At 43.4% G+C, this 20,385-nt stretch overlaps 1 protein-coding gene across 2 annotated transcripts in view; it reads left to right on the forward strand.

Moving 5' to 3' along the window:
- The window catches only part of LHFPL3 (lipoma HMGIC fusion partner-like 3), a 568,449-nt gene that overhangs the window by 488,478 nt on the left and 59,586 nt on the right, over positions 1–20,385 (forward strand). Inside the window, exon 3 of one of the 2 annotated variants that reach the window (XM_011927754.1) lies at positions 16,342–16,389. The exons of the other annotated variant lie outside the window; for it this stretch is intronic. Within the exon in view, the coding sequence (XP_011783144.1) occupies positions 16,342–16,358 (17 nt within the window). The 3' untranslated portion in view covers positions 16,359–16,389. The remainder of the gene's footprint in view (positions 1–16,341; positions 16,390–20,385) is intronic. 2 annotated transcript variants of the gene reach the window in all.

Consider the following 20,385-nt stretch of genomic DNA (forward strand, 5'->3'; position numbering starts at 1 on the left):
AGACAAGAACTTTGATTATCATTTACTAGGTAAAGAATGTTTGTGCTGTTCCAAAGCCCAGGCTTCTTGATTCTTTTCCCACTATCGATGTGCACACTGACAAATCGTAGCATAGAATGGATCACTGTCCTGCAGCCAGTTCTCCATGTGGTACCTCTTCGGCCAGAGCTTTTGGAGGCAAGTTCCTGTTTTATATGTCACAGAACAAACCCTAGTCTTGCAAAGCTTTCCTAGCACTTTAAAGTGAGATTAATTTAACTCCAATTTGGTTGAAAGCTTCCTAAGGGAGAAAATTCAGTCTACTGATTTGGTACAGATAAATGGATGTTTTTTAAAGTAAAGAAGATGGTAGGTACAATTAGATTATAGTCTTGGGGTTCATGTGAAATTAGTGTCACCTTATTTTGATTTCCTAGTTCAGGTCATGGCCTGAAAAAGAGATTTTCCTTTTCATGTAGCTGCAGGACAGAGAAAAGGAAATAGAGAAACTGCCTTTTTATTTCTCTTCACTGTGCACGTGTTCAGTACTTAAACACTGTCTCAAATATCTGTTTTGGCTTTTTTTGATAGCATCTTGTCTGCATAAGAAGCTGACCTTTCCATAGAGAGGCCCTAGAGTCTAAAATTATCAGAACAATTAATTTATTTGTGTCTTTTGTTATGATCTCTTGTTTTAGTAAGAAAAATCCTTACAACATTCTCAAAAAAACAAAAAAGTTATTTTGGAGATGCTTGGTTCATCTCACCATGTGAACTCCTTCAGAAGACCTGTCCCATCTCTGTGTTGAAGTCCAGAGGTCTCCACTGGTCTCTGGGGACCTCACAAAAGAGGCTGGACCCTCTTCCAGACCATAGCCCTTTGCAGATTTGAAAGCGGCTGTCCTGTGCTCCTCAGGTTCAGCACCAGACTGACTGCCTCCAGGTCATACAGTATTGTCACAAGTCCTGAACATTCTTCTGTGGACTAGATCCCTCTTCAGCTATGGCTGTCATAATTATCACAATGAGCCAGATATGGGCAACCCAAGAGGAAACAGAGAACCCTGTCACTTCCCTAGTTTGGGACCCTCTCCAGCTCACTCCTGCCATGCCTGACTCATAAATTGCCCATGGAGGATTCTTTCAGCAAAGGCTCACCCAGCCTCAGCCTCTATATGTCAGATGGCTTGAAAGACACAGTCAACCTTCCTGGGCCTTGGTGCCCTTAGAACAGAGAGGCAGGGCTCCTGAGTCTCTGTCCCAACCAACCTCAAATTCCCCAGGCCAGCAGGAGGGTACTACCTGCCCACTGAATTCACAAGAAAAAAGGTCCAGGGGAAAGCTTCACAGGATGGAAAGGAGAGAGCTCCTGCCCCAGCAGGTAGAGAACTCAGTAACTCAAATCCAGCCCCTTCCTCTGGTCTCTTGTCTGAAACCAAGAGACCCAGATGCCCAAATATCATTCTAGCCAAGGAGCAGTGTGCTGGAGATACAGGACTTTTACCCAGGAGATACTGGCCTGACAGCCCTTCTCCATTGGGGTGGAGGAAGAAGGCAACCAGGGTTCCTCAGGCGAGCACAGCCAGCCCTCTTATTCTCCAACCTCAGGAGTAGGGTGAGGACTCTTCCCATGCCAGAGCAGCTGAACAGGTCAGCCAGACAAATGGCATAAGTGGAAAGGTAAGAGGGAAATAAAGAGTCCCTGAAATAATGACTGGGTGCGGTGGCTCGCACCTGTAACCCCAGCACTTTGGGAGGCTGAGGCGGGTGGATTACTTGAGGTCAGGAGTTCGAGACCAGCCTGGCCAACATGGTGAAACCCTGTCTCCACAAAAATACAAAAATTCGCTGGACATGGTGGTGCATACCTGTAATCCCAGCTTCTTGGGAGGCTGGGACAGGAGGATCACTTGGACCCAGGAGGCAAAGGTTGCAGTGAGCCAAGATCATGCCACAGCACTGCCTAGGCAACAGAGTGACACTCCATCTCAAAAAAAATAGAGTCCTCAAAACATATTGACTCCAAAAGCCCATATTTAGGAGGCTCAGACTGTGGTTTGGCCTAATCCTGGCTCCAGGACTTCAACCCAGCCCTCACTCCCAGGGAAGACAGCATACCCCCATTAAGAGACTCCCATGAGGTGCCACTCTCCCTGACCAAGGGTCCTCAGGCTAGGCTTGGCCTCCATCAGAGGGAAGCAGAAATGGGGGCATATAAAGGAAGAGAGTAGAAAAAAAGTAAAAGGACCCACTCCTGCAGTGGAGAGTGATAGAGGTCATAGCTGCTTTTTTAAAGGGATTGCTGGGCTTCTCGTGGAATATATAGAAGAAGAAAAGGTGGCTTCCCTTTGGATAGGGTGGGTATTCATCCTTTTTTGCCTGGGACTGTCCTGGTCAGTTTACACCTGCTGGCTTGCATCGTTGTTAATAACACCCACTTTCACTCACAAAAGGTACCTGATTGGACCAAAAAAATGACATGGTGACTCTACCTTGGAAAAGGACTAGAAATATTTTTCCTATAACTCATAATACATGTATAGCTAGAAACTGACCATTTCACTGTGTGACCACAGTCACCTTTACAAATTAAAAATTATATTTGTATCCAAACTATCTTAATCAAAATAGTATTATCATCAAGCCACACTTTTATTCTTAATAAAAAATGTTATCTATGCATAATATGATACTGAAATTAACCGGAGAGAGTTTTGTTTAAAGTGCATTCTTGCAGTTCTTTGTTCCCCTAATTGCTGGAAAATTCAGTTTGGTCATGAACTCAAAACTCTTCTGTATTTGTTTTCCTTAAGAAAAACTGAGTTTGTTTCTTTTGAAGGAAAGGTTGAAAAGTTTAAAAGACCAAGCAGCGAGCAACAATTACAGCCTGGAACTATGTATGTCATCTGTTTCAGGAGAGAAAACAGCGTCACTCATTTCCACAGTGGGCCTGCAGCCCCCTCTCCTCCAGAATGCCCTCACCCACCACTTTTTTACCCAAACCTACCCTTATTACACCAAACCACCGACACCCCAGTAAGATTTACAGATTCTGTGAGAGCTTCTCTGCAGCATAATTTTCTCATTTGAAAAATAAAGATGCAGTGGGGATTTTCCTGCTTCACAAAAAAAAAAAAAAAAAGATGCTTTAAAAAATGCTTCAAAATACCATACAACACGTGGAATTGTTGATAGAGTGTTGTTTTTGGAGCCAGACCTGTATTTGAATCTCCACCAAATCTACACTACTGCTTATTATTTGGGTGACTTTGGTTAGTGACTGAAACCTCTTGGACTGGCTGTTTTATTGGTAAATGGAGGGTTAATAATACCTGCCTTCTCCAATGTCTTAACAAGGGAATAACATGGCATAACGAAACGCCTGGCATTCAGTAGCCACTTTCCTTGATTAGCCCTACAATCATTTGGTGACTAATAATGTGGGCACTATATAAAATTTTGCAACCTCCTTGCTGCTTCTATTTTCCTGTCACAAGCTGGAATAGTGAGAAAACTTTAAAATGGAATGAAACTTACAGAAGTCAGCATTAGCCTTTGTTATTTTTCAGTTTCATTAAAAGGGCTTGATGCAGAAGACCGACTGGAATGTTTGGGGTTTTAGATGCACCGGATAATTGTTATTGTCCTTTTACGCTGGAAAAATCTAAAGTTGGTCTTGTTGTCTATCATTCTGTCAGACAATATTAATATCCCTAGCATTGGCCGGGCGCGGTGGCTCAAGCCTGTAATCGCAGCACTTTGGGAGGCCAAGACGGGCGGATCACGAGGTCAAGAGATCGAGACCACCCTGGCTAACACGGTGAAACCCCGTCTCTACTAAAAAAAAAAAAATACAAAAAACTAGCCGGGTGAGGTGGCGGGCACCTGTAGTCCCAGCTACTCAGGAGGCTGAGGCAGGAGAATGGCGTAAACCTGGGAGGCAGAGCTTGCAGTGAGCTGAGATCCGGCCACTGCGCTCCAGCCTGGGCCATGACAGAGCGAGACTCCGTCTCAAAAAAAAAAAAAAAAAAAAATCCCTAGCATTACATCCTCTATTAAACGTAAAGAAAACAACTAACTATGAAGGACCAGGTTTTGCTCCCAGAGGCACATTCAGTGGCTCTTGTTTATAGGGTTTGAGTGCATACAACAGAGGATAGAGATATTTTTCATAACAAGTGTTCATTCTGTCCAAATGTGTCATCGCATAATACTCCTGTAAAGCATATTTAACCTAGCAAATTGAGTCCTAAAGCATTTCTTTCATTCTGTTGTTACTCGTTGAGACTACTCCTTCATCCACTCCAAATAGCTCTTTCCCTGTCATGGCTCACCACCTTGTCTTAGGATCTCTCTTCTCTCTGTTTGATATTTCTTTCTTTTTTTTTTTTTTTTTTTTTTTTTTTTTATATTTCTGCTTGATGTAAAGGTCAAACCAGATGGTTAGAATAACTCAGTCCTCGGCTGGGTATGGTGACTCACTCCTGTAATCCCAGCACTTTGGGAGGCCGAGGCAGGTGGATCACCTGAGGTCAGGAGTTCGAGACCAGCCTGACCAACATGGAGAAACCCTGTCTCTACTAAAAATACAAAAATTAGCCAGGCGTGGTGGCACATGCCTCTAGTCTCAGCTCCTCGGGAGGCTGACGCAGGGAGAATCGCTTGAACCTAGGAGGCAGAGGTTGGTGTATTAGTCAGGGTTCTCTAGAGGGACAGAACTAATAGGATATATATATATGGGAGTTTGTTAAGTATTAACTTACATGATCACAAATTCCCACAATAGGCTGTCTGCAAGCTTGAGGAGTAAGAAGACCCAGTCTGAGTCTCAAAACTGAAGAATCTGGAGTCCGATGTTTGAGGGCAGGAAGCATCTACCACGGGAGAAAAATGTAGGCTGGGAGACTAGGCCAGTCTCTCTTTTCACGTTTTTCTGCCTGCTTTATATACGCTGGCAGCTGATTAGATTGTGCCCACCAGATTAAGGGTGGGTCTGCCTTCCTTAGCTCCCTGACTCAAATGTTAATCTCCTTTGGCAACACCCTCACAGACACACCCAGGATCAATACTTTGCATCCTTCAATCTAATCAAGTTGACACTCAGTATTAACCATCACAGTTGGAGTGAGCTGAGATCATGCCACTGCACTCCAGACTCCATCTCAAAAAAAAAAAAAAAAGAATAACTGAGTCCTCAAGAGGACTTTCTTGGCTTTCAGCCTCACACTCCTGAATCCTCACCTCACTCCCTTCTGTGTCTCATAGCTGCCCTCGTACATCACCAGTGCTTTTGCCTTCTGACCTTAAATATTCTGAAGCATCATTTGCTTATTGAAATCACCCATTTATATCAGTGCGGTCTAGTTGAGCAGAAGGGACCAAGATGGCAAGTTCAGCTGCTGAAGTGTGGCAGTTGCCCTTGTCAAGTGGAGACAAACACATACAAAGGAGGGATGGGAGGTGGACGGAAGGAAGACATATGCCCAAAGCCAACTCATCAACTTCCAACTTTCTATTGACTTGTCAATTACACACACGTGTGCACAGTCCAATCCGCAGGGGCCGAGCAGGTCCTGCAGGCGGAGAGGGCTGCTTCAGCTTCATGATGGTTTCAGTGGAACATGCCCAAGGGATTCCTTTAATAGTACTCTGTAGCACTGAGAAGTTTGTTCATCTCAGTTGTTCTCTAATCACTTAGGTCCACTGTAACCTTGGATAGGTAGAGAGAGGTGCCTTTTATTTTGGTGCAGGTGGGAGATCATTATCAGCCTGATTTATATTCATTAAACAATTGTAAATTCACATTTTCTTTTTGTCATTCTTTCTTCCTTGCATTCTCTTCACCAGTATAGGTTCTGCTGTGAATTTTCCATAGCAGTTTAACCTCCAGTGTGGTCTCTGGAGTCAGATGTCCTGAGTTCAAGTCCTGACACTTCAATTTACCAGCTGTGTAGCGTTGGGTGATACATTTTATCATTCAAACCTCAGTTTACTAATCCTCACTAATGAGAATGAGAATACTGACTACCTGATTGGTTTGTTGAGACTAAATGAGTTAATTCTCATAAAGAGCTTAGTATGAGGCACAGAGTAAGTGCTCCTTAAATGTCGTTCCATCAACCAACATTTGTTGTGTGTTCTTCTAGTCAAAGTGATTTTTAGGTTTGCTCTTCATGGAGCCCTACACTTTGCATCTAGGCAGGTAGGAGATTCTCTGTAGGCACAACAGCACCAGCAAGAAGGAGGCTTAGATGAGCTGTGATCCTAGAGTGGCAGTCACTCCTTCATCTATTCATTTCACTCAGTAAATATTTATTGAGCACCTACTATGTGCTAGGCACAGTTCTAGGAGATGGCAAACTAAGTAGACAAAATTCCTGTTCTCCAGAACTGTATCTTTTTTTTTGAGATGAAGCCACTTGTAATGTATTCTCTATGAATGCAAATATATATAAATACACATAGAATCTGTTTTTACAAAAATTGTATCAAATTCTTCATACTGAAAATGGCTCACTTCACATGATGTCTTTGACCATTGTTTCATGTTGATCTACATGTTAAATTATTTTTTTTTTAATTTTACTTTAAGTTTTGGGATACATGTGCAGAATGTGCAGGTTTGTTACGTATGTATGGTTTGCTGCACCTATTACCCTGTCACCTAGGTTTTAAGCGCTGCATGCATTCGGTATTTGTCCTAATGCTCTCCCTCCCCTTGCCCCGAATGGGAGGAGACAGAAAATAAATAAACGTAAAGGGCAAGAAAATATTAGAAAGCATAAAGTGCTATGCAGAGAATTTATCCTGGGTAGTATGCTAAATAGTGACCAAGTAGTTACTCTCGGTTGTATGTTCAGGGAAGGCCTCCGAGGATCTGACATTTAAGCTGGCGTGCAGAGAAACTGACCAAAACGATAAGAAAGATTTCTAGAAGAAGTGAAGAGCACGTGCAATGATCCTAACATGGGAAGGAGAATCAGGAAGGAGGCCAAAGTGCCTGGTCAGTAGAGAGTTGTGTGAAATGGAGCTGGAGAGGTAGACAAAAGCCCAATCCTATAGGCCATATATGTCAGGGAAAGGAGCTTGGATTTTACTCTGTGATGGGAGTCACCGGAGGCTTGTGAACAGGGAGGGACATCTGATTTACATTTTTAAAGGTACTCCGTGGCTGTCTTGTTGCTTTCTTCTATTGTCACTGGGCATGCTGGCCCCATATGCTGAGGCACTGTTGTCTTTGGAAGAAGCTAGCCCACACGGCCACGCAGGAAGAACTACCAAGATGCCATCACACTCTCATCTAAAAGGCCTACCGTTCTTTCACCATTTGTGCTCTTAGAAAGTAACAGGATGAAAGCAGTGATGGAAGCAAAAGTTGACCATCTGCCCTGAGAACTAAAGTCCAAGAAAGATCATTTCAGGGCTATGGTGCCATGAAGGTTGGGTCCTACATCCTGGCACTCTGTTTTTTATAAGTTCACTATGCTCTGCTACCCATTCTGATATTCCAGAGCTGAAGGATTTACCCCTGCTGAGCAGAGATGAGCCAGGTTAACTTTTGGGGTGTACAACAAACTGGATCTCAAGAATATTTGACTATTATAGTTTGTTAGTCTACATAGAGTTGCTCCTAGGATAGGAGGCTTGTAGGATGTCAATTTATCTCTGATGACAAATGAAAATTACACCCAGTCTTGTGTCTGGGTTCTGAAGCTAATGAAAATGTGTTTGAAAATAATCCCATGGCCAGATAATAGTAAGATGAAGATCTTTTATAATATTTCATGGTGATGAAGATCTCTGTTCCATTAGGAAATATTCAATATGTACACAATGAACATTGGGCAGGGAATCAGAAAGCCTGAGATCTGGCTTCAGGTCTGCCACTGGTGAGTCATGTTTAAAGTTGAGCAAGGTACTTCAATTCTGCAACTTAGTCTACTTGTCTCTAAAGGAAGGAACTTGGATGACTTCATCCTGGATCATCTCAGCTCTCATGTTTGATTGTCCACGTGCCATTACCCTGATTCCCTACTGGCCACATTTGTGGAATGGCTGGGCTAAGAGCAGAGACATCTGATCTACCCTAGAGCTGACTGGACCACACAGGGATCAAACCTACACCTTTGACTTCTTTAGCACCTTTTCGTTATCAGCTTAACCAGCCATCTGCAGTGAGGAGGAGTGTAGCTTAAGTAGGTTTATCTTCCACACTAAACTATATACTCTTTAATGCTGTAGTCACTAAATTGTACTAAATCTTCCCTGTGTATTTTATATTATTCAATCCTCATTAATAATCCCATAAAGTAAGTGCTAACATTATCCCCAATTTAATGCAAGAAACTGAGCCTTGAGGAGGTCGAGTAGTTTGCCTGAGGACACACAGCTAAAAAGCACCAAATTTATTTTTTTTATTTTTATATCCATAGGTTATTGGGGAACAGGTGGTGTTTGGTTACATGAGTAAGTTCTTTAGTGGTGATCTGTGAGATTTTGGTGCACCCATCATCCGAGCAGTATACACTGCACCCTATGGAAAGTACCAGCCTTAAACTCAGTCTAACTCAAAGCCCACACAGGAATTTAGCCGCCACATTCCAGTGCCATTGCTTACTTATTTGACCATATTCCACAATACTTATCACAGTGTTTGATAGACATTGTTAGACATTCAATAAGTGATTCTTAAAAGCATAAATGTTTGATGCTAGCATGCCTTCAATATAACCTTGAGAAACAGTATAACCATGTTATATTAAGAAACAACATAACCTTGTGAACCAGAGGTCTTACCCTCTCTACTTAGACTTAGTACAGAATTGCTCATGAAATCAGTCCCAGTAATCAGAGCTTAACCTACATAAGGACTTATGGATATAACTTACCCCAATGACCCTTGCCATTCTGTAATTAACCATCCTTTTGGTTCTCAACTGGAGGGATGCAGCTGGGAAAGACACATGAGAACCATTTGAGAAACTTTGTCAAAAGACAGAAGCCCTTTGTTTGGCACATGCCCCCTCTAACTAATTCCAATCCTATCTAGGGAAGGTGGAAATGGCTAGTTCTGTGCAAGTTCTCAGGTGTTTCTGAAACATTTTGCTGTGTACTTCCACCTCTGCTTCTAACCCGACATATACACCTCCACTGAGAAGAACTACCACTGTAGTGAAAGTCAGTTCTATCTTCATATAAATGAAGTCTGACTTTATTAGACTCTAAATTAAGTGATAAGGCTGTGTGTGCTGACTTGAACATAAAGACACCCAGAATTCCAACTGTATTGTTTATTGTTTTACCAATGAGTTTTGACTGTAGCTGACATATTTATGTTTCATTGTATCTTTTCCAGAATCTGACTTGTAGAACAAAGTACACAGCTTGCTTTCAAATTTGACTAAAGCGTAGTAAGTGTTATAGAGCAGCACTGCCTTGCAAAACAGTGATGGAAATGTTCTATATCTGCTCTGTCCAATTTCATACCCTTTTGAGTGCTTGAAATGTGTCCCGTGAAATGGAGGAACTGAATTTTTAATTGTTTTATTTTAATTAATTTAAATAGCCACATGTGTCTAGGGACTGCTGTGTTGGAATGTGCAAGTACAGAGAAACATTGCTTCATCTTTTTAACCAAAATAATGTAGTAAGTACCGGGACCCATTTCATTTTTTTAAAAATCACTTTCAATAATGGCTAAAGCAAAAACAGAAACAATGCTGTAAGAGCCCAGAGTAAATTCTAGCCTGCTTACATTTCCACCAAGGAATGAGTTCTTAAAGAAAGAGAATATTCTGACCCCAGAGTAGATGAGAGCAGGTAGGCAGAGAAGAGACACTCCCAAGGGGAGCTCCCTGCAGGTTCCTCATAGGCTGTGAGACACAGAACAGTGAGACCATCAAGGAGAGAGAAATTTCCCCTCAGAGGAAAATCTAAATGTGGTTTTAGCCACCTGTCACCCCAGAGGGAGGACAGGATGGCAGTGTTAAATTGGTGAGATTGTGAAAACAGGGAACTTAGCTAACCTTCAAGGCCAGCTGAGGTGTTTAAGGTGCATTTCAGTCAACAGAACTCCAGTCCTGAAATCCTGAGGGTTTCCACCTATATGGCAGATTAGAAACCTGAATTTCTTTTATATTATAAAATTAACAATTTCAGGGCCAAGTGTGGTGGCTCATGCCTGTAATCTCAGCATATTGGGAGGCTGAGGTGGGCAGATCACTTGAGATCAGAAGTTCGAGACCAGCCTGGCCAACATGGCGAAACCCCTATCTCTATTAGAAATACAAAAAATTAACAAGGCAAGGTGGCAAACACCTGTAATCCCAGCTACTCGGGAGGCTGAGGCACAAGAATAATTTGAACCCAGGAAGTGGAGGTTCCAGTGAGCCGAGATTGCACCACTACACTCCAGCCTGGGCAACAGAGCAAGACTCTGTCTTAAAAACAGAAAGAAAGAAAAAAAAATTAAATTAACATTTCTGGCTGGCCACAGAGGCTCACACCTGTAACACTTGCTTGGGAAGATATTAAGTCTCTCTGTACTCAGAGGGTAGGTTGGTTATATTACTTATATTACCTGATGGGTGTATTGCTTAGAAAACTTTGTTCTTCTATTGAAAATGGGAAGCAGTATGGTGCGGTGGTCCTGAAGCACGAGTCAGGAGGTCTACCACTAACTCTGTCCCTAACAGGCTTTCACTTGTCCTCTGAGTTTTTGTTTCCTAAGCTACAAAATGAAGCAAGTTGACTGGATAATTAATAATATTAATTAATTGATCATTAAAATTAATTATAGTTATACATATTAAAATTGACAATTATAATTAATAATTATGTATAATTATTAATGATGTTAATTATTATTATTATCCAGTAAATTTGCTTCATTTTATAGATTAGGAAACATCTATAAAATTTGGACTGGAAAATTACCAAGTTCACATGCAGCCCTAAACTTCTCTGATTCTAACACTAAATTACAATACTATCTTGTATTCCTTCTCTGAAAGGCCTCTCAATTAAAAATCATTTTCTCGAGGACTTTCATTTCTTTTTTGTTTGTTTTTTATTGTGGGTTTTCTTTTTTTTTTTTTTTTTAATCCTTTTGAGACAAGGTCTCAATCTGTCACCCAGTCTGGAGAGCAGTGGCACAATCACGAATATTACACCCTCAATGTCGTAGGCTCAAGCTCAGCCTCAGCCTCCGGAGTAGCTGAGACTACTGGCACTTGCCACCGTGCTAATTTTCTTTCCTTTAATGTAGAGACCAGGGCCTTGTTGCCTAGGCTGGTCTTGAACTCCTGAACTCAAGTGATCCTCCTACCTCAGCCTCCTGAAGTACCGGGATTACAGGCAGGAGCTACCACTCCCAGTTCCCTTCATTTCTGTACTTTTTATTGCTACCCTTCCCACACTGAACACCAAATATCCAGGAGGTGATGCATACAGTCAATACTCAGCATTCCACCTATTATCTACTACTACCTAGGAAGTGGGAAATTAAACCATAGAACCTAAATTCCCAGGGCTTAGTGAAAATCACCCAAATAAAAAGAAATAGTCAGAAGAACATTTTGGTGGTTTTTCTAACATTCTAAATGAATGAGACCACAGTTCATTCAAGTTTGAATAAATCAAATAGAAACCTAAAGGTTGTCTTTTTTAATGTTTCGAGTATAATAAATAAGCTTATCAGCTCATTAGTTGAGCTGCCATGATGAGTGATTCTTATATTTAGTGAGTCCTGTGAATAGTCAGAGTTCTCCAATAGGAGCAATGATGGTAAAAGGCGCGTCCGTGGGCTCATAGCACAGAGGAAAGTATGCTTCACCCACACATGCATGGTACCAGCAAGCCTCCGCTGCCCTTTGGCAGGGGCATTGATCTTCCTTTTCTCTAAGAAATCCTCTCCCATCTTATAGAAAAATGCACAAAAAGTACATCCCATTGCCTTAATTGGAATACGACCCCTATGATCCCAGGGATCATTTTCAAGGGTCAGGGAGACCCCGAAGAGTTTTTTCATGAGGCGTGACTATGTAGCTAAGACAGAACCTTCCTCAGTGGCCTGCAGTCCACGTTCTACATAAAACCCAGCTTCACCTCGACTTATTTTCTCCATCCTAGGGGCATGGATAAGGACATTGCATCCTCATTTGTGTCTGTAGAAAATGGAATGATGATCAAACAAAGATACTGATTCAAGTCAATATGTATTATGATGCATTATGGGGGGGTGTGTCTTTGGGGGTACCTGTGTGTGGCTGCCCCTAAGCCATCACATATCTGCTTTCCCATGTATGACTTTCTGTGTGCAGAGCTTTCATTTTTATCTCTTCTTTGCTCCTTCTGTGAATCTCACTGCCTGTTGTCTCTCTACCTCTCTTCTCTCCTCTCAACTGCCTCTTTTTACTAGCAATAACATAAAACTGGGTGGATCTTTAAAATAATTTTCGCACCCATTTATTTGAGTGTTATGTTCCCCTTACTAATTCAAAAAGAGAGTATGGCATTTTATACTCCCTCAAAAGAATGATGCTTAATCCCAGCACTTTGGGAGGCCAAGGCGGGCGGATCACGAGGTCAGGAGATTGAGACCATCCTGGCTAACACGGTGAAAACCTGTCTCTACTAAAAATACAAAAAATTAGCCAGGTGTGGTGGTGGGCACCTGTAGTCCCAGCTACTCGGGAGGCTGAGGCAGGACAATGGCATGAACCCAGGAGGCGAAACTTGCAGTGAGCCGAGATTGTGCCACTGCACTCTAACCTGGGTGACACAGCGAGACTCCGTCTGAAAAAAAAAAAAAAAAAAGAAGATGCTTTGTTGATGTGGTCCTCATTGCCCCTCTATTGTTTCAGGAGATCTCAAGGCAAATAGTTTCTCCACTCCTGACACCAGAGAAAGCAAAAGGAGAGATAAAAGAGGCTTGATGAGGCTTCATCCATCATGGTGCAGATCCAGTGGGAGCGACTTCCTGTCCTGCCCTTCCTCAAACTCATCCTCCCCCTCCTCTCCTCCTCTCTCTCTATGCTCCCTACCTTCCCCTACCATGAATATTTCATCTGTTCTAGACAGCACTTTTATAGAGGATTAAAATCAGTTTCTAAACTGTTCCCAACTACCCTAACCAGGATGTCTGTTCTGATCAACCTCCTCACACACACACAATCCTTTAAAAAAAAATCAGTTATTTTGATGAGTTAAGCATAGCACAGCACAATACTCTCAAGGTTACTCAGACATCAGCTCCTCCTTTAGTGGTAGAACCTTTTGTGGGGGGTGCTTTTTCCTACATGGGCTATCCACCAAAACCTAGCCTGATAGCTTACACCTAGGAATATACATGGCCTGCCTGGGGAGGGGATTGGGCCCTGGCGCCCAGAGCAGACCTTAGAAGTGACTGCCATTGAACTCTTGACTAAAACTCACAGTGTATGGGATGATAATGCCATGGCTGTCCTCACTGCATTGAGAACTCCAGCCCTCCAGATGGAGTCCTGCAGGCTGATGAGCTCACTGACACTCCAGGAGATGTGGCATTGCTTGTCTCCTCGACACAAAAAGCATAACTGCCTCTAACTCTTCTGTCAAAATAATGACCTTCTTCATCTGTTGTGGAACCAAATGCAAGACGATAATGCCAGATAATGATTCCAAAGCAAGATAATGACTTACTTGAAATGATTTCCTTTGAAATCATCTTGTATTTCCTAGCCTAGTTATAATTTGGTTAATTGATTAATAATTCTGTTTAAATGTCTCAATTTCTGCAAACACCAATTCAATATACCTACTTTTTCTGGTTGAAAATGTCTTTGCTTCTCTAAGCATCTTCTACCTCTTTTGCCTGTGTGCACTTTTGCCTGAGCAACATTCTGATGACATAAATAGCATCCCTTCAAAAAGGTGTTGAACAGATCAAGGTGTCTCTCTGTGTTCCAGAGCACAAGCACTATAATCTGTGTCCTTGAAACAGTACCTCTGATTGGAAAGATCTAAGACCATGTCTTTTAAAAGCCAACCTTCCTGCCAGACAAATGAAGCTACCATTCCTGGCAGCCCTAACCCCTACCTGCAGCATGGGGCATGCTGTACTTGACATAGTGAGAGGCTACCCAAGAAATAAAAACCCAAGCCCAGACTCTGGGAGCCTGCAGCTCAACTGGCAGCTACTGAGCTGGGGAATTCAACTCTGGAGTGCATTTACATATTTTTTAATGATCTAGGTTAAAACCCTGCTCAAAGCAGAGGTCTTCTCAGAGCGCAACAGTGTGGGACCACAGATAAACACGCACACTTCCACCTCCGCAGTGGAAGAATGCACCTCGATGGAAGCGGAGCACATTGCTGCCCTCTGTGTTTCAGGGAGCGAAGGCAGGGAACTCACCCTTTCTGGAAAGGTGAGTCAGGCAAGACTCCCCAGTGGACTCTGATGTGTTCCTCAACATTCTTCCTCTCTGTGTTCCATCAGCTAAAAACTTCCAAGGTCGCTTTTCATTTCTCATTTGAAATGGTGTTTCTGACACCCAACTTCATATAATCAATCAAGTCACTTCATCCAAATACTCACATCCTGAAAAGAGTCAACACAGTCGTTCATGCCTTTGAAAACGTGACAAGGAGCAGAAAGAAACTTAGAGGAGAGGCCTGCACCTTCTATTCTGAAAACCATGTTGGGCCCGTGATGAATACAAGTGACCAAAAGAGAGAAGAAGAGGGCCAGATGGGAAGCAGGAAATGAGAAGCTATCAATCAGACAGGAGGTGTTGGAGGGGAAGGAATTGGGTGTCCAGAAGGAGATGACAACCCATTAATCTGAGTTTCATGGAATGCTACATGTTTTTAAATAAGACCTTTCTCAATAGGCCCATCTACATGAGCAAATGCACCACTGGGAGGTGGAGAGAGTGGGATTCAAATTGAGGAAAAGTGAGGAACTAACTGGGCACTGGTGCTGACCAACTAGGGACTCAGAGCATGGTCGGCAAAGGCAGACTCAAGCCCAGGTCATCCACAGGGCATTTTGCTTGCAGGTACCTTTTAGACTAAGTGTCCCATTCTTCCCTGTTTGACCACAGTGTCCTGCCAAGTGAGGGCAAAGCTAATGAAATGGTTCTGGGAAAGAATGGGGAGGAAGAGAAGTTCACCCGCCTGCATGATCAACCAGTTGGTCCTCACACCAGCACCACCCTGAACTCCCATCCACGCACTGGCACCTTTCAGCAGCTCTCTGTGAGGCACTAGATGGAGGCAATTGAGAAAATGCAAGACAACAGCATGGCAGGGCAATACCTGAGGATGTGTGCATAGCCTTGAAGCGTCTGGCATAAACCAGGCTTTAGAGTTCTGATTGATCTGTGTGTGTACAACTGATTTTTACTTATCTTTCTTTTAAAGCTACTCTGAATTGCTTTAGGATAATCCAGAATGTGAAATGATGTCCTCAAAGAATTTTAATGACACTTGGAACGATTGCTCAATCCATGTGTTTTTAACTTTTGTCTTTTTCCTTTGATTATTTTTCTTATTGAGCATCTAAAATTCTCTCCAAGTCCTTGACTTTCACTTCTTTTTCCTCTCCTTTGGGTGGTATTGCCTGAGGAAACCAAAGATAAAGGTAATAAAAACAACGATGGTGTCTAACTCTTAGATAATGCTTGGTATTGACTAGGAATATTCTTTCCTTGGGCTTGTAGAATAATAGAGATATTCTAAGTATTTCTTTTCTTTCTTTTTTTGAGATGTAATTTTGCCATCACAGAGGCTGGAGTGCAGTGGCACAATCTTGGCTCATTGCAACCTTTGCCTCCCAGGTTCAAGCAATTCTCCCTGCCTCAGACTCCCATGTAGCAGGGATTACAGGCGCCCACCCCCACGCCCAGCTAAATTTTGCATTTTTAGTAGAAATGGGGTTTTGCCATGTTGGTCAGGCTGATCTCAAACTCCTGACCTCAAGTGATCCACCCACCTCGGCCTCCCAAAGTGCTGGGATTACAGGCGTGAGCCACTGCGCCCAGCCTCTAAGTATTCCCATGCGGTAATCCATTCCATCCTCACCACAACGTGATGAGGTAAGTGCTACTATTGGCCCATTTTACGATTAGGAAACCAAAGCACAGGAAGTTAAGACACTTGCCCAGGTCGCACAGCCAGCTAGTAGCAGGACTAAAGTTTGAACCAGGCAGTCTGGCTCTCAGGACTGTAATTTTCCTCATTGTGAATCACCAAGCATGTCTCTGCACACCGTCAATGGAATAGCCAGGAATGACGTTATTTGTTTTAATCTTTAAAAAACCAAGTGTGAGCTCTTAACTTATTTTACCTTTAATGTTCTGTTTTTTCCTCCCACACTCTCAGATGATGGAAATGCTTAAGGCAAACTAAGGTAGTGTGAGACCACACCATGTAAGTGTGAGCATGGCTTTGTGGGTTCAGCTGCGTTTTGTGCGCTTCTGCCTTCTGTTCCCGCATGTTTTCTCCGCTGTTCTCTGATTCCCGCTTTCAGCGCTTAGCACTTGGGCCGCATGAAACTGCCGCTTCAAGCAGTAAATCTTCTGTCTTTGTTCCTGATTTTATATCTGTGCTTCTCTCTCCCACAATCCCTGGCACTTGCAGCTGTCAGCCTGGCACCTCCCTGGGAAGGAGCTGGGGAGTCCTGGGGGATATGTTTGGTTACTGTTCTCTGACAATGAGCACTTGGATGATGAGTTTTTAGGATTCTAGGCATGTGTCCACACTCTCACTGCAACATACTACTACAGAGTGTGGAACCACGCATGTGGGCATCTCTGTACAGACCTTGTCCTTTGCTATGCAGCATTCTCTGGGGCCACCAGCCTTAAGCGGATTACTGCTGTAGGAGTCTCCGTAGAGCGAATGCTAAGTGAAAGTAAACACCATTGTGCCAAGTAACAGGGCTAAAATGAGCCATGGAGAGAAGAGGTCATCTTCTCATGTATATGTTCCCTGTGTGCACTTGTGTATGCGATGGAACAAAACTGTGACTACGAAGGAAAAAGAATAATGGGTTTCAAGCCAGATACAGACTCTAGTGGCCCTTCATTGTACTGTTTACACATACACACACGTGTGCACACACAATTCCTTCTGGTGTTCCTTGATTTTCCATTACCTATATCTCCAAACTGAGTGATTTCAATATGTGATCAACTCGATTTACAGAATAAATTGAGAAGGAGGTATTTGTCCCTAAGAGCATATCTGGAACATTTAAAATATGATCCTGACTGTGATTGCAGGGTTGGAACTGCCTCTCGTTCTCAGTTTCACTGAAGTTTCTGGTGTGTGTTGAATGGGAATTTGCGAGAAACTTTCCAAGATAGTTGGCAGAGATGACAAGAATGTAAAATTAGAGGGGTTCTCATGAGATATGACTGAGCGCTGCCCAAGCCCCTGCAGTGTTGGACCCAACCCATCGTTTAGAAACAGAATTCTAGAGCTGATGAGTCCTTAGAGATGGAGCCTTCACTCCAAATTCCTTAATTCACAGGAAATGGCCAAGGTTTCAAGAGAGAACGTAACTTGCCCAAGATGGGGGCAGAGCCTGGATTAAAACTTAATCCTCCTCTTCCCATCAAAGCATCTTTTGGTGTGATGTCCCAGTTCATTTCTCTCTGGAAGAGAATCTCTTGCACACTACCAGGAGAGCCTTTGAAAAGTGAAGGAGCCTACATCCCAAGAAAGGACCCCAAGTCCCTCTCCTGGTTCTGCCACAAAATATCTGGGTGAGCTTGAGAAAGTTGCTATGCCTCTCTGGACCTTAGGCTCCTCATCTATAAAATGAGTTTAAAGCAGCGGATTTCAAAAGTACATGATGCTAAGTTTGCTGAGTAACCTTGGGCTTTTCATGCAGTTTCCTCCCGCAATATTCATTTTCCTCTGTAGGATTATGAAAGAAGTTATAGTCAGGCTTTGCAAATGGGGACAGCCTCCAGGAGCAAGGGCCTTGTGATTTTCTGTTACTAACTGAAGAAGAACAAGGGCAGGAAGGAGAAGGTGTAGATGAGGAGCACACAGCCTGTGCCCTTTACACGGACCTATCAGACTCAGATAAATGTGGCAAGCTCCGGTTTGGTCATCTCAAATCAGCTGATTTCAGTACTTTGGGGTTATCCAGCTGGTATGTACTTCTCTTCTTCCTGAGATATCACTGATCAGAGCTCTGGAACTTGAGCAGATCCAGCAGGTGAACAAGGTTACATTCTCTCCTTTTCAGTGTATTGCTAACCAAGTTAACAAGGCCAGAGAAGTCTCTGAGGCGGTTGGAGAATAATTCAAAAGCCAATAAGGCAAGAATAGAAACCCACACATGCCAGCTTTCAGCAGAGTTTTGAGATACACCCTTCATTTACATAAAATTATGGAATTACACTTATCAACCAAATACGCAATGTCACTTTTTTAACAGAGCTTTCTCTTTCTATGGCAAGTAAATGACATTTTTATGATGAATTTTTTTTTCTTAGAGACAGAGTCTCGCTCTGTTGCCCAGGCTGGAGTACAGTGGCACAATCTCAGCTCACTGCAACCTCCAATTCCCAGATTTGAGCGATTCTCCTGCCTCTGCCTCCTGAGTAGCTGGGACTACAGGTACACACCACCACGCCCAGCTAATGTTTTGTATTTTTAATAGAAACGAGATTTCGCCATGTTGGCCAGGCTGGTATCAAACTCCTGACCTCAAGTGATCCGCCTGGCTTGGCCTCCCAAGTGCTGGGATTACAGGCATGAGCCACTGTGACTGGCTATGATGAATCCTTTTTAGAGAGCAAAAACTCATCACTTGATTTAACATTTTGGTCCATTTGGGTTTTCATATATCAAGTTTAGCCAATTACACAACTTTTTCCAAACAAACACATCTAGTCTGCAGCAGCCTTCCCTGAATCTGACACTGATTCAAAATCTGGTGGGAGGAGCAGGACAGGAGATGGCAGAACAGGGAAAATCACAGAGGTGGATCATTTCTTGTATACCTCTTAGGTTCTAGTGCACTGGACAAATAGCACCACAAAGAGCTATGGCCTCAGAAAGTATTACCAGGATAGAATTTCAGCTCCAGAATTTTGGCAGAGAAGGGACTGAGAGGCAGCGCATCTGGCTGGAAGGGTTGTGCAAAAAGATTCTTGATACCACCTCTGCATGGCACTTCACGTAAGATTGAAAGATGACAATCCACCATGTCATTTGAGGGAAGCAGCTGTTGGAGATAATGAAGGAGACTATAGGCCCTTCTTGGCAACTATCACCGCCCTGGTGGTACCATTCCTTCTCCTGTGACAACTGCAGCACTGTTTGAAGAGGAAAATGGCATTCTTGGGCAGCCACACAAGACTAGTTGGTCTTCCCGCTGAGGATGCTGGGCAGGCAGGCAAGCATCACAAGCTCCTTGCCTTAGTTCTCCCTTTGCTGGAGAGCCCCCAAACAACAGTCAACCAGCTTGCAGTAGGGGGTGGATTTCAGGCTTCTTCCAGGTCCTTCTTTGCCCCTTCCTAGGATAATCGTTGTCCTGCTGAGTCCTCTAGTGACCAAACTGGAAACTGCAGGTGTCTGAGGAAAGGGAGGTAGGGAGAGGAAGGGAAGGGGAAGGAAAAGGGGAAGGGGAAGGAAAAGGGGAAGGGGACGGAAGGAGGAAAGGAGTCCTGTGGACTGCTCCTGAGCCACAGCAAAGCACTCCACTGTCTGTGCAAGCCTCAGCCTGAAATACTTTCTAAATATTTCAGAAGAAGGGGCACATCTATGGCCTGAGACCCTAAAATATCAGCCTGGAGGCCTGATGGCACGTCAGAATGCAAACATGCCAAGTTGGTTTCCTGGTTAGCCACAGTGATGATGAGGACTCTGCCTTTTTTTTTTTTTCTTTTTTGGTTAGACAAGATCTCACTCTGTCACACGGCTGGAGTACAGTGGCACCATCTCAACTCACTGCAACCTCCACCTCTGGATTCAAGCAATCCTCCCACCTCAGCCCCCCACCCAAGTAGCTGGGACTACAGGCATGTGCTACCACACCTAGCTAATTTTTGTATTTTTAGTAGAGATGGGGTTTTACTGTGTTGCCCAAGCTGGTCTTGAACTCCTGGGCTCAAGCCATCCACCCACTTCGGCCTCCCAAAGTTCTGGGATTACAGGTGTGAGCCACTGTGTCCAGTCAACTCTGCCTTCCTTTCTGCTTCTAGTTACTCCAGCTTAGTTCTGAGAACTACTAGAAGCTCTAGATTTGGCCAGGCCTTCATGTCTTGCCGTAGAGGAAACCCCAGAACTAACTGAGCGTTCGAGAGTCTGAAGAACCAGCCAACAAAGCCTAGCCATCTGACAGATACACATTAATTTGCTCCCTCAGGGCCCTGCACAGACCAGCCTGGCTCCTGGGGGCTGGGT

Source organism: Colobus angolensis, unplaced genomic scaffold, assembly GCF_000951035.1.
Source record: "Colobus angolensis palliatus isolate OR3802 unplaced genomic scaffold, Cang.pa_1.0 Scaffold74, whole genome shotgun sequence".
NCBI lineage: Eukaryota > Metazoa > Chordata > Mammalia > Primates > Cercopithecidae > Colobus > Colobus angolensis.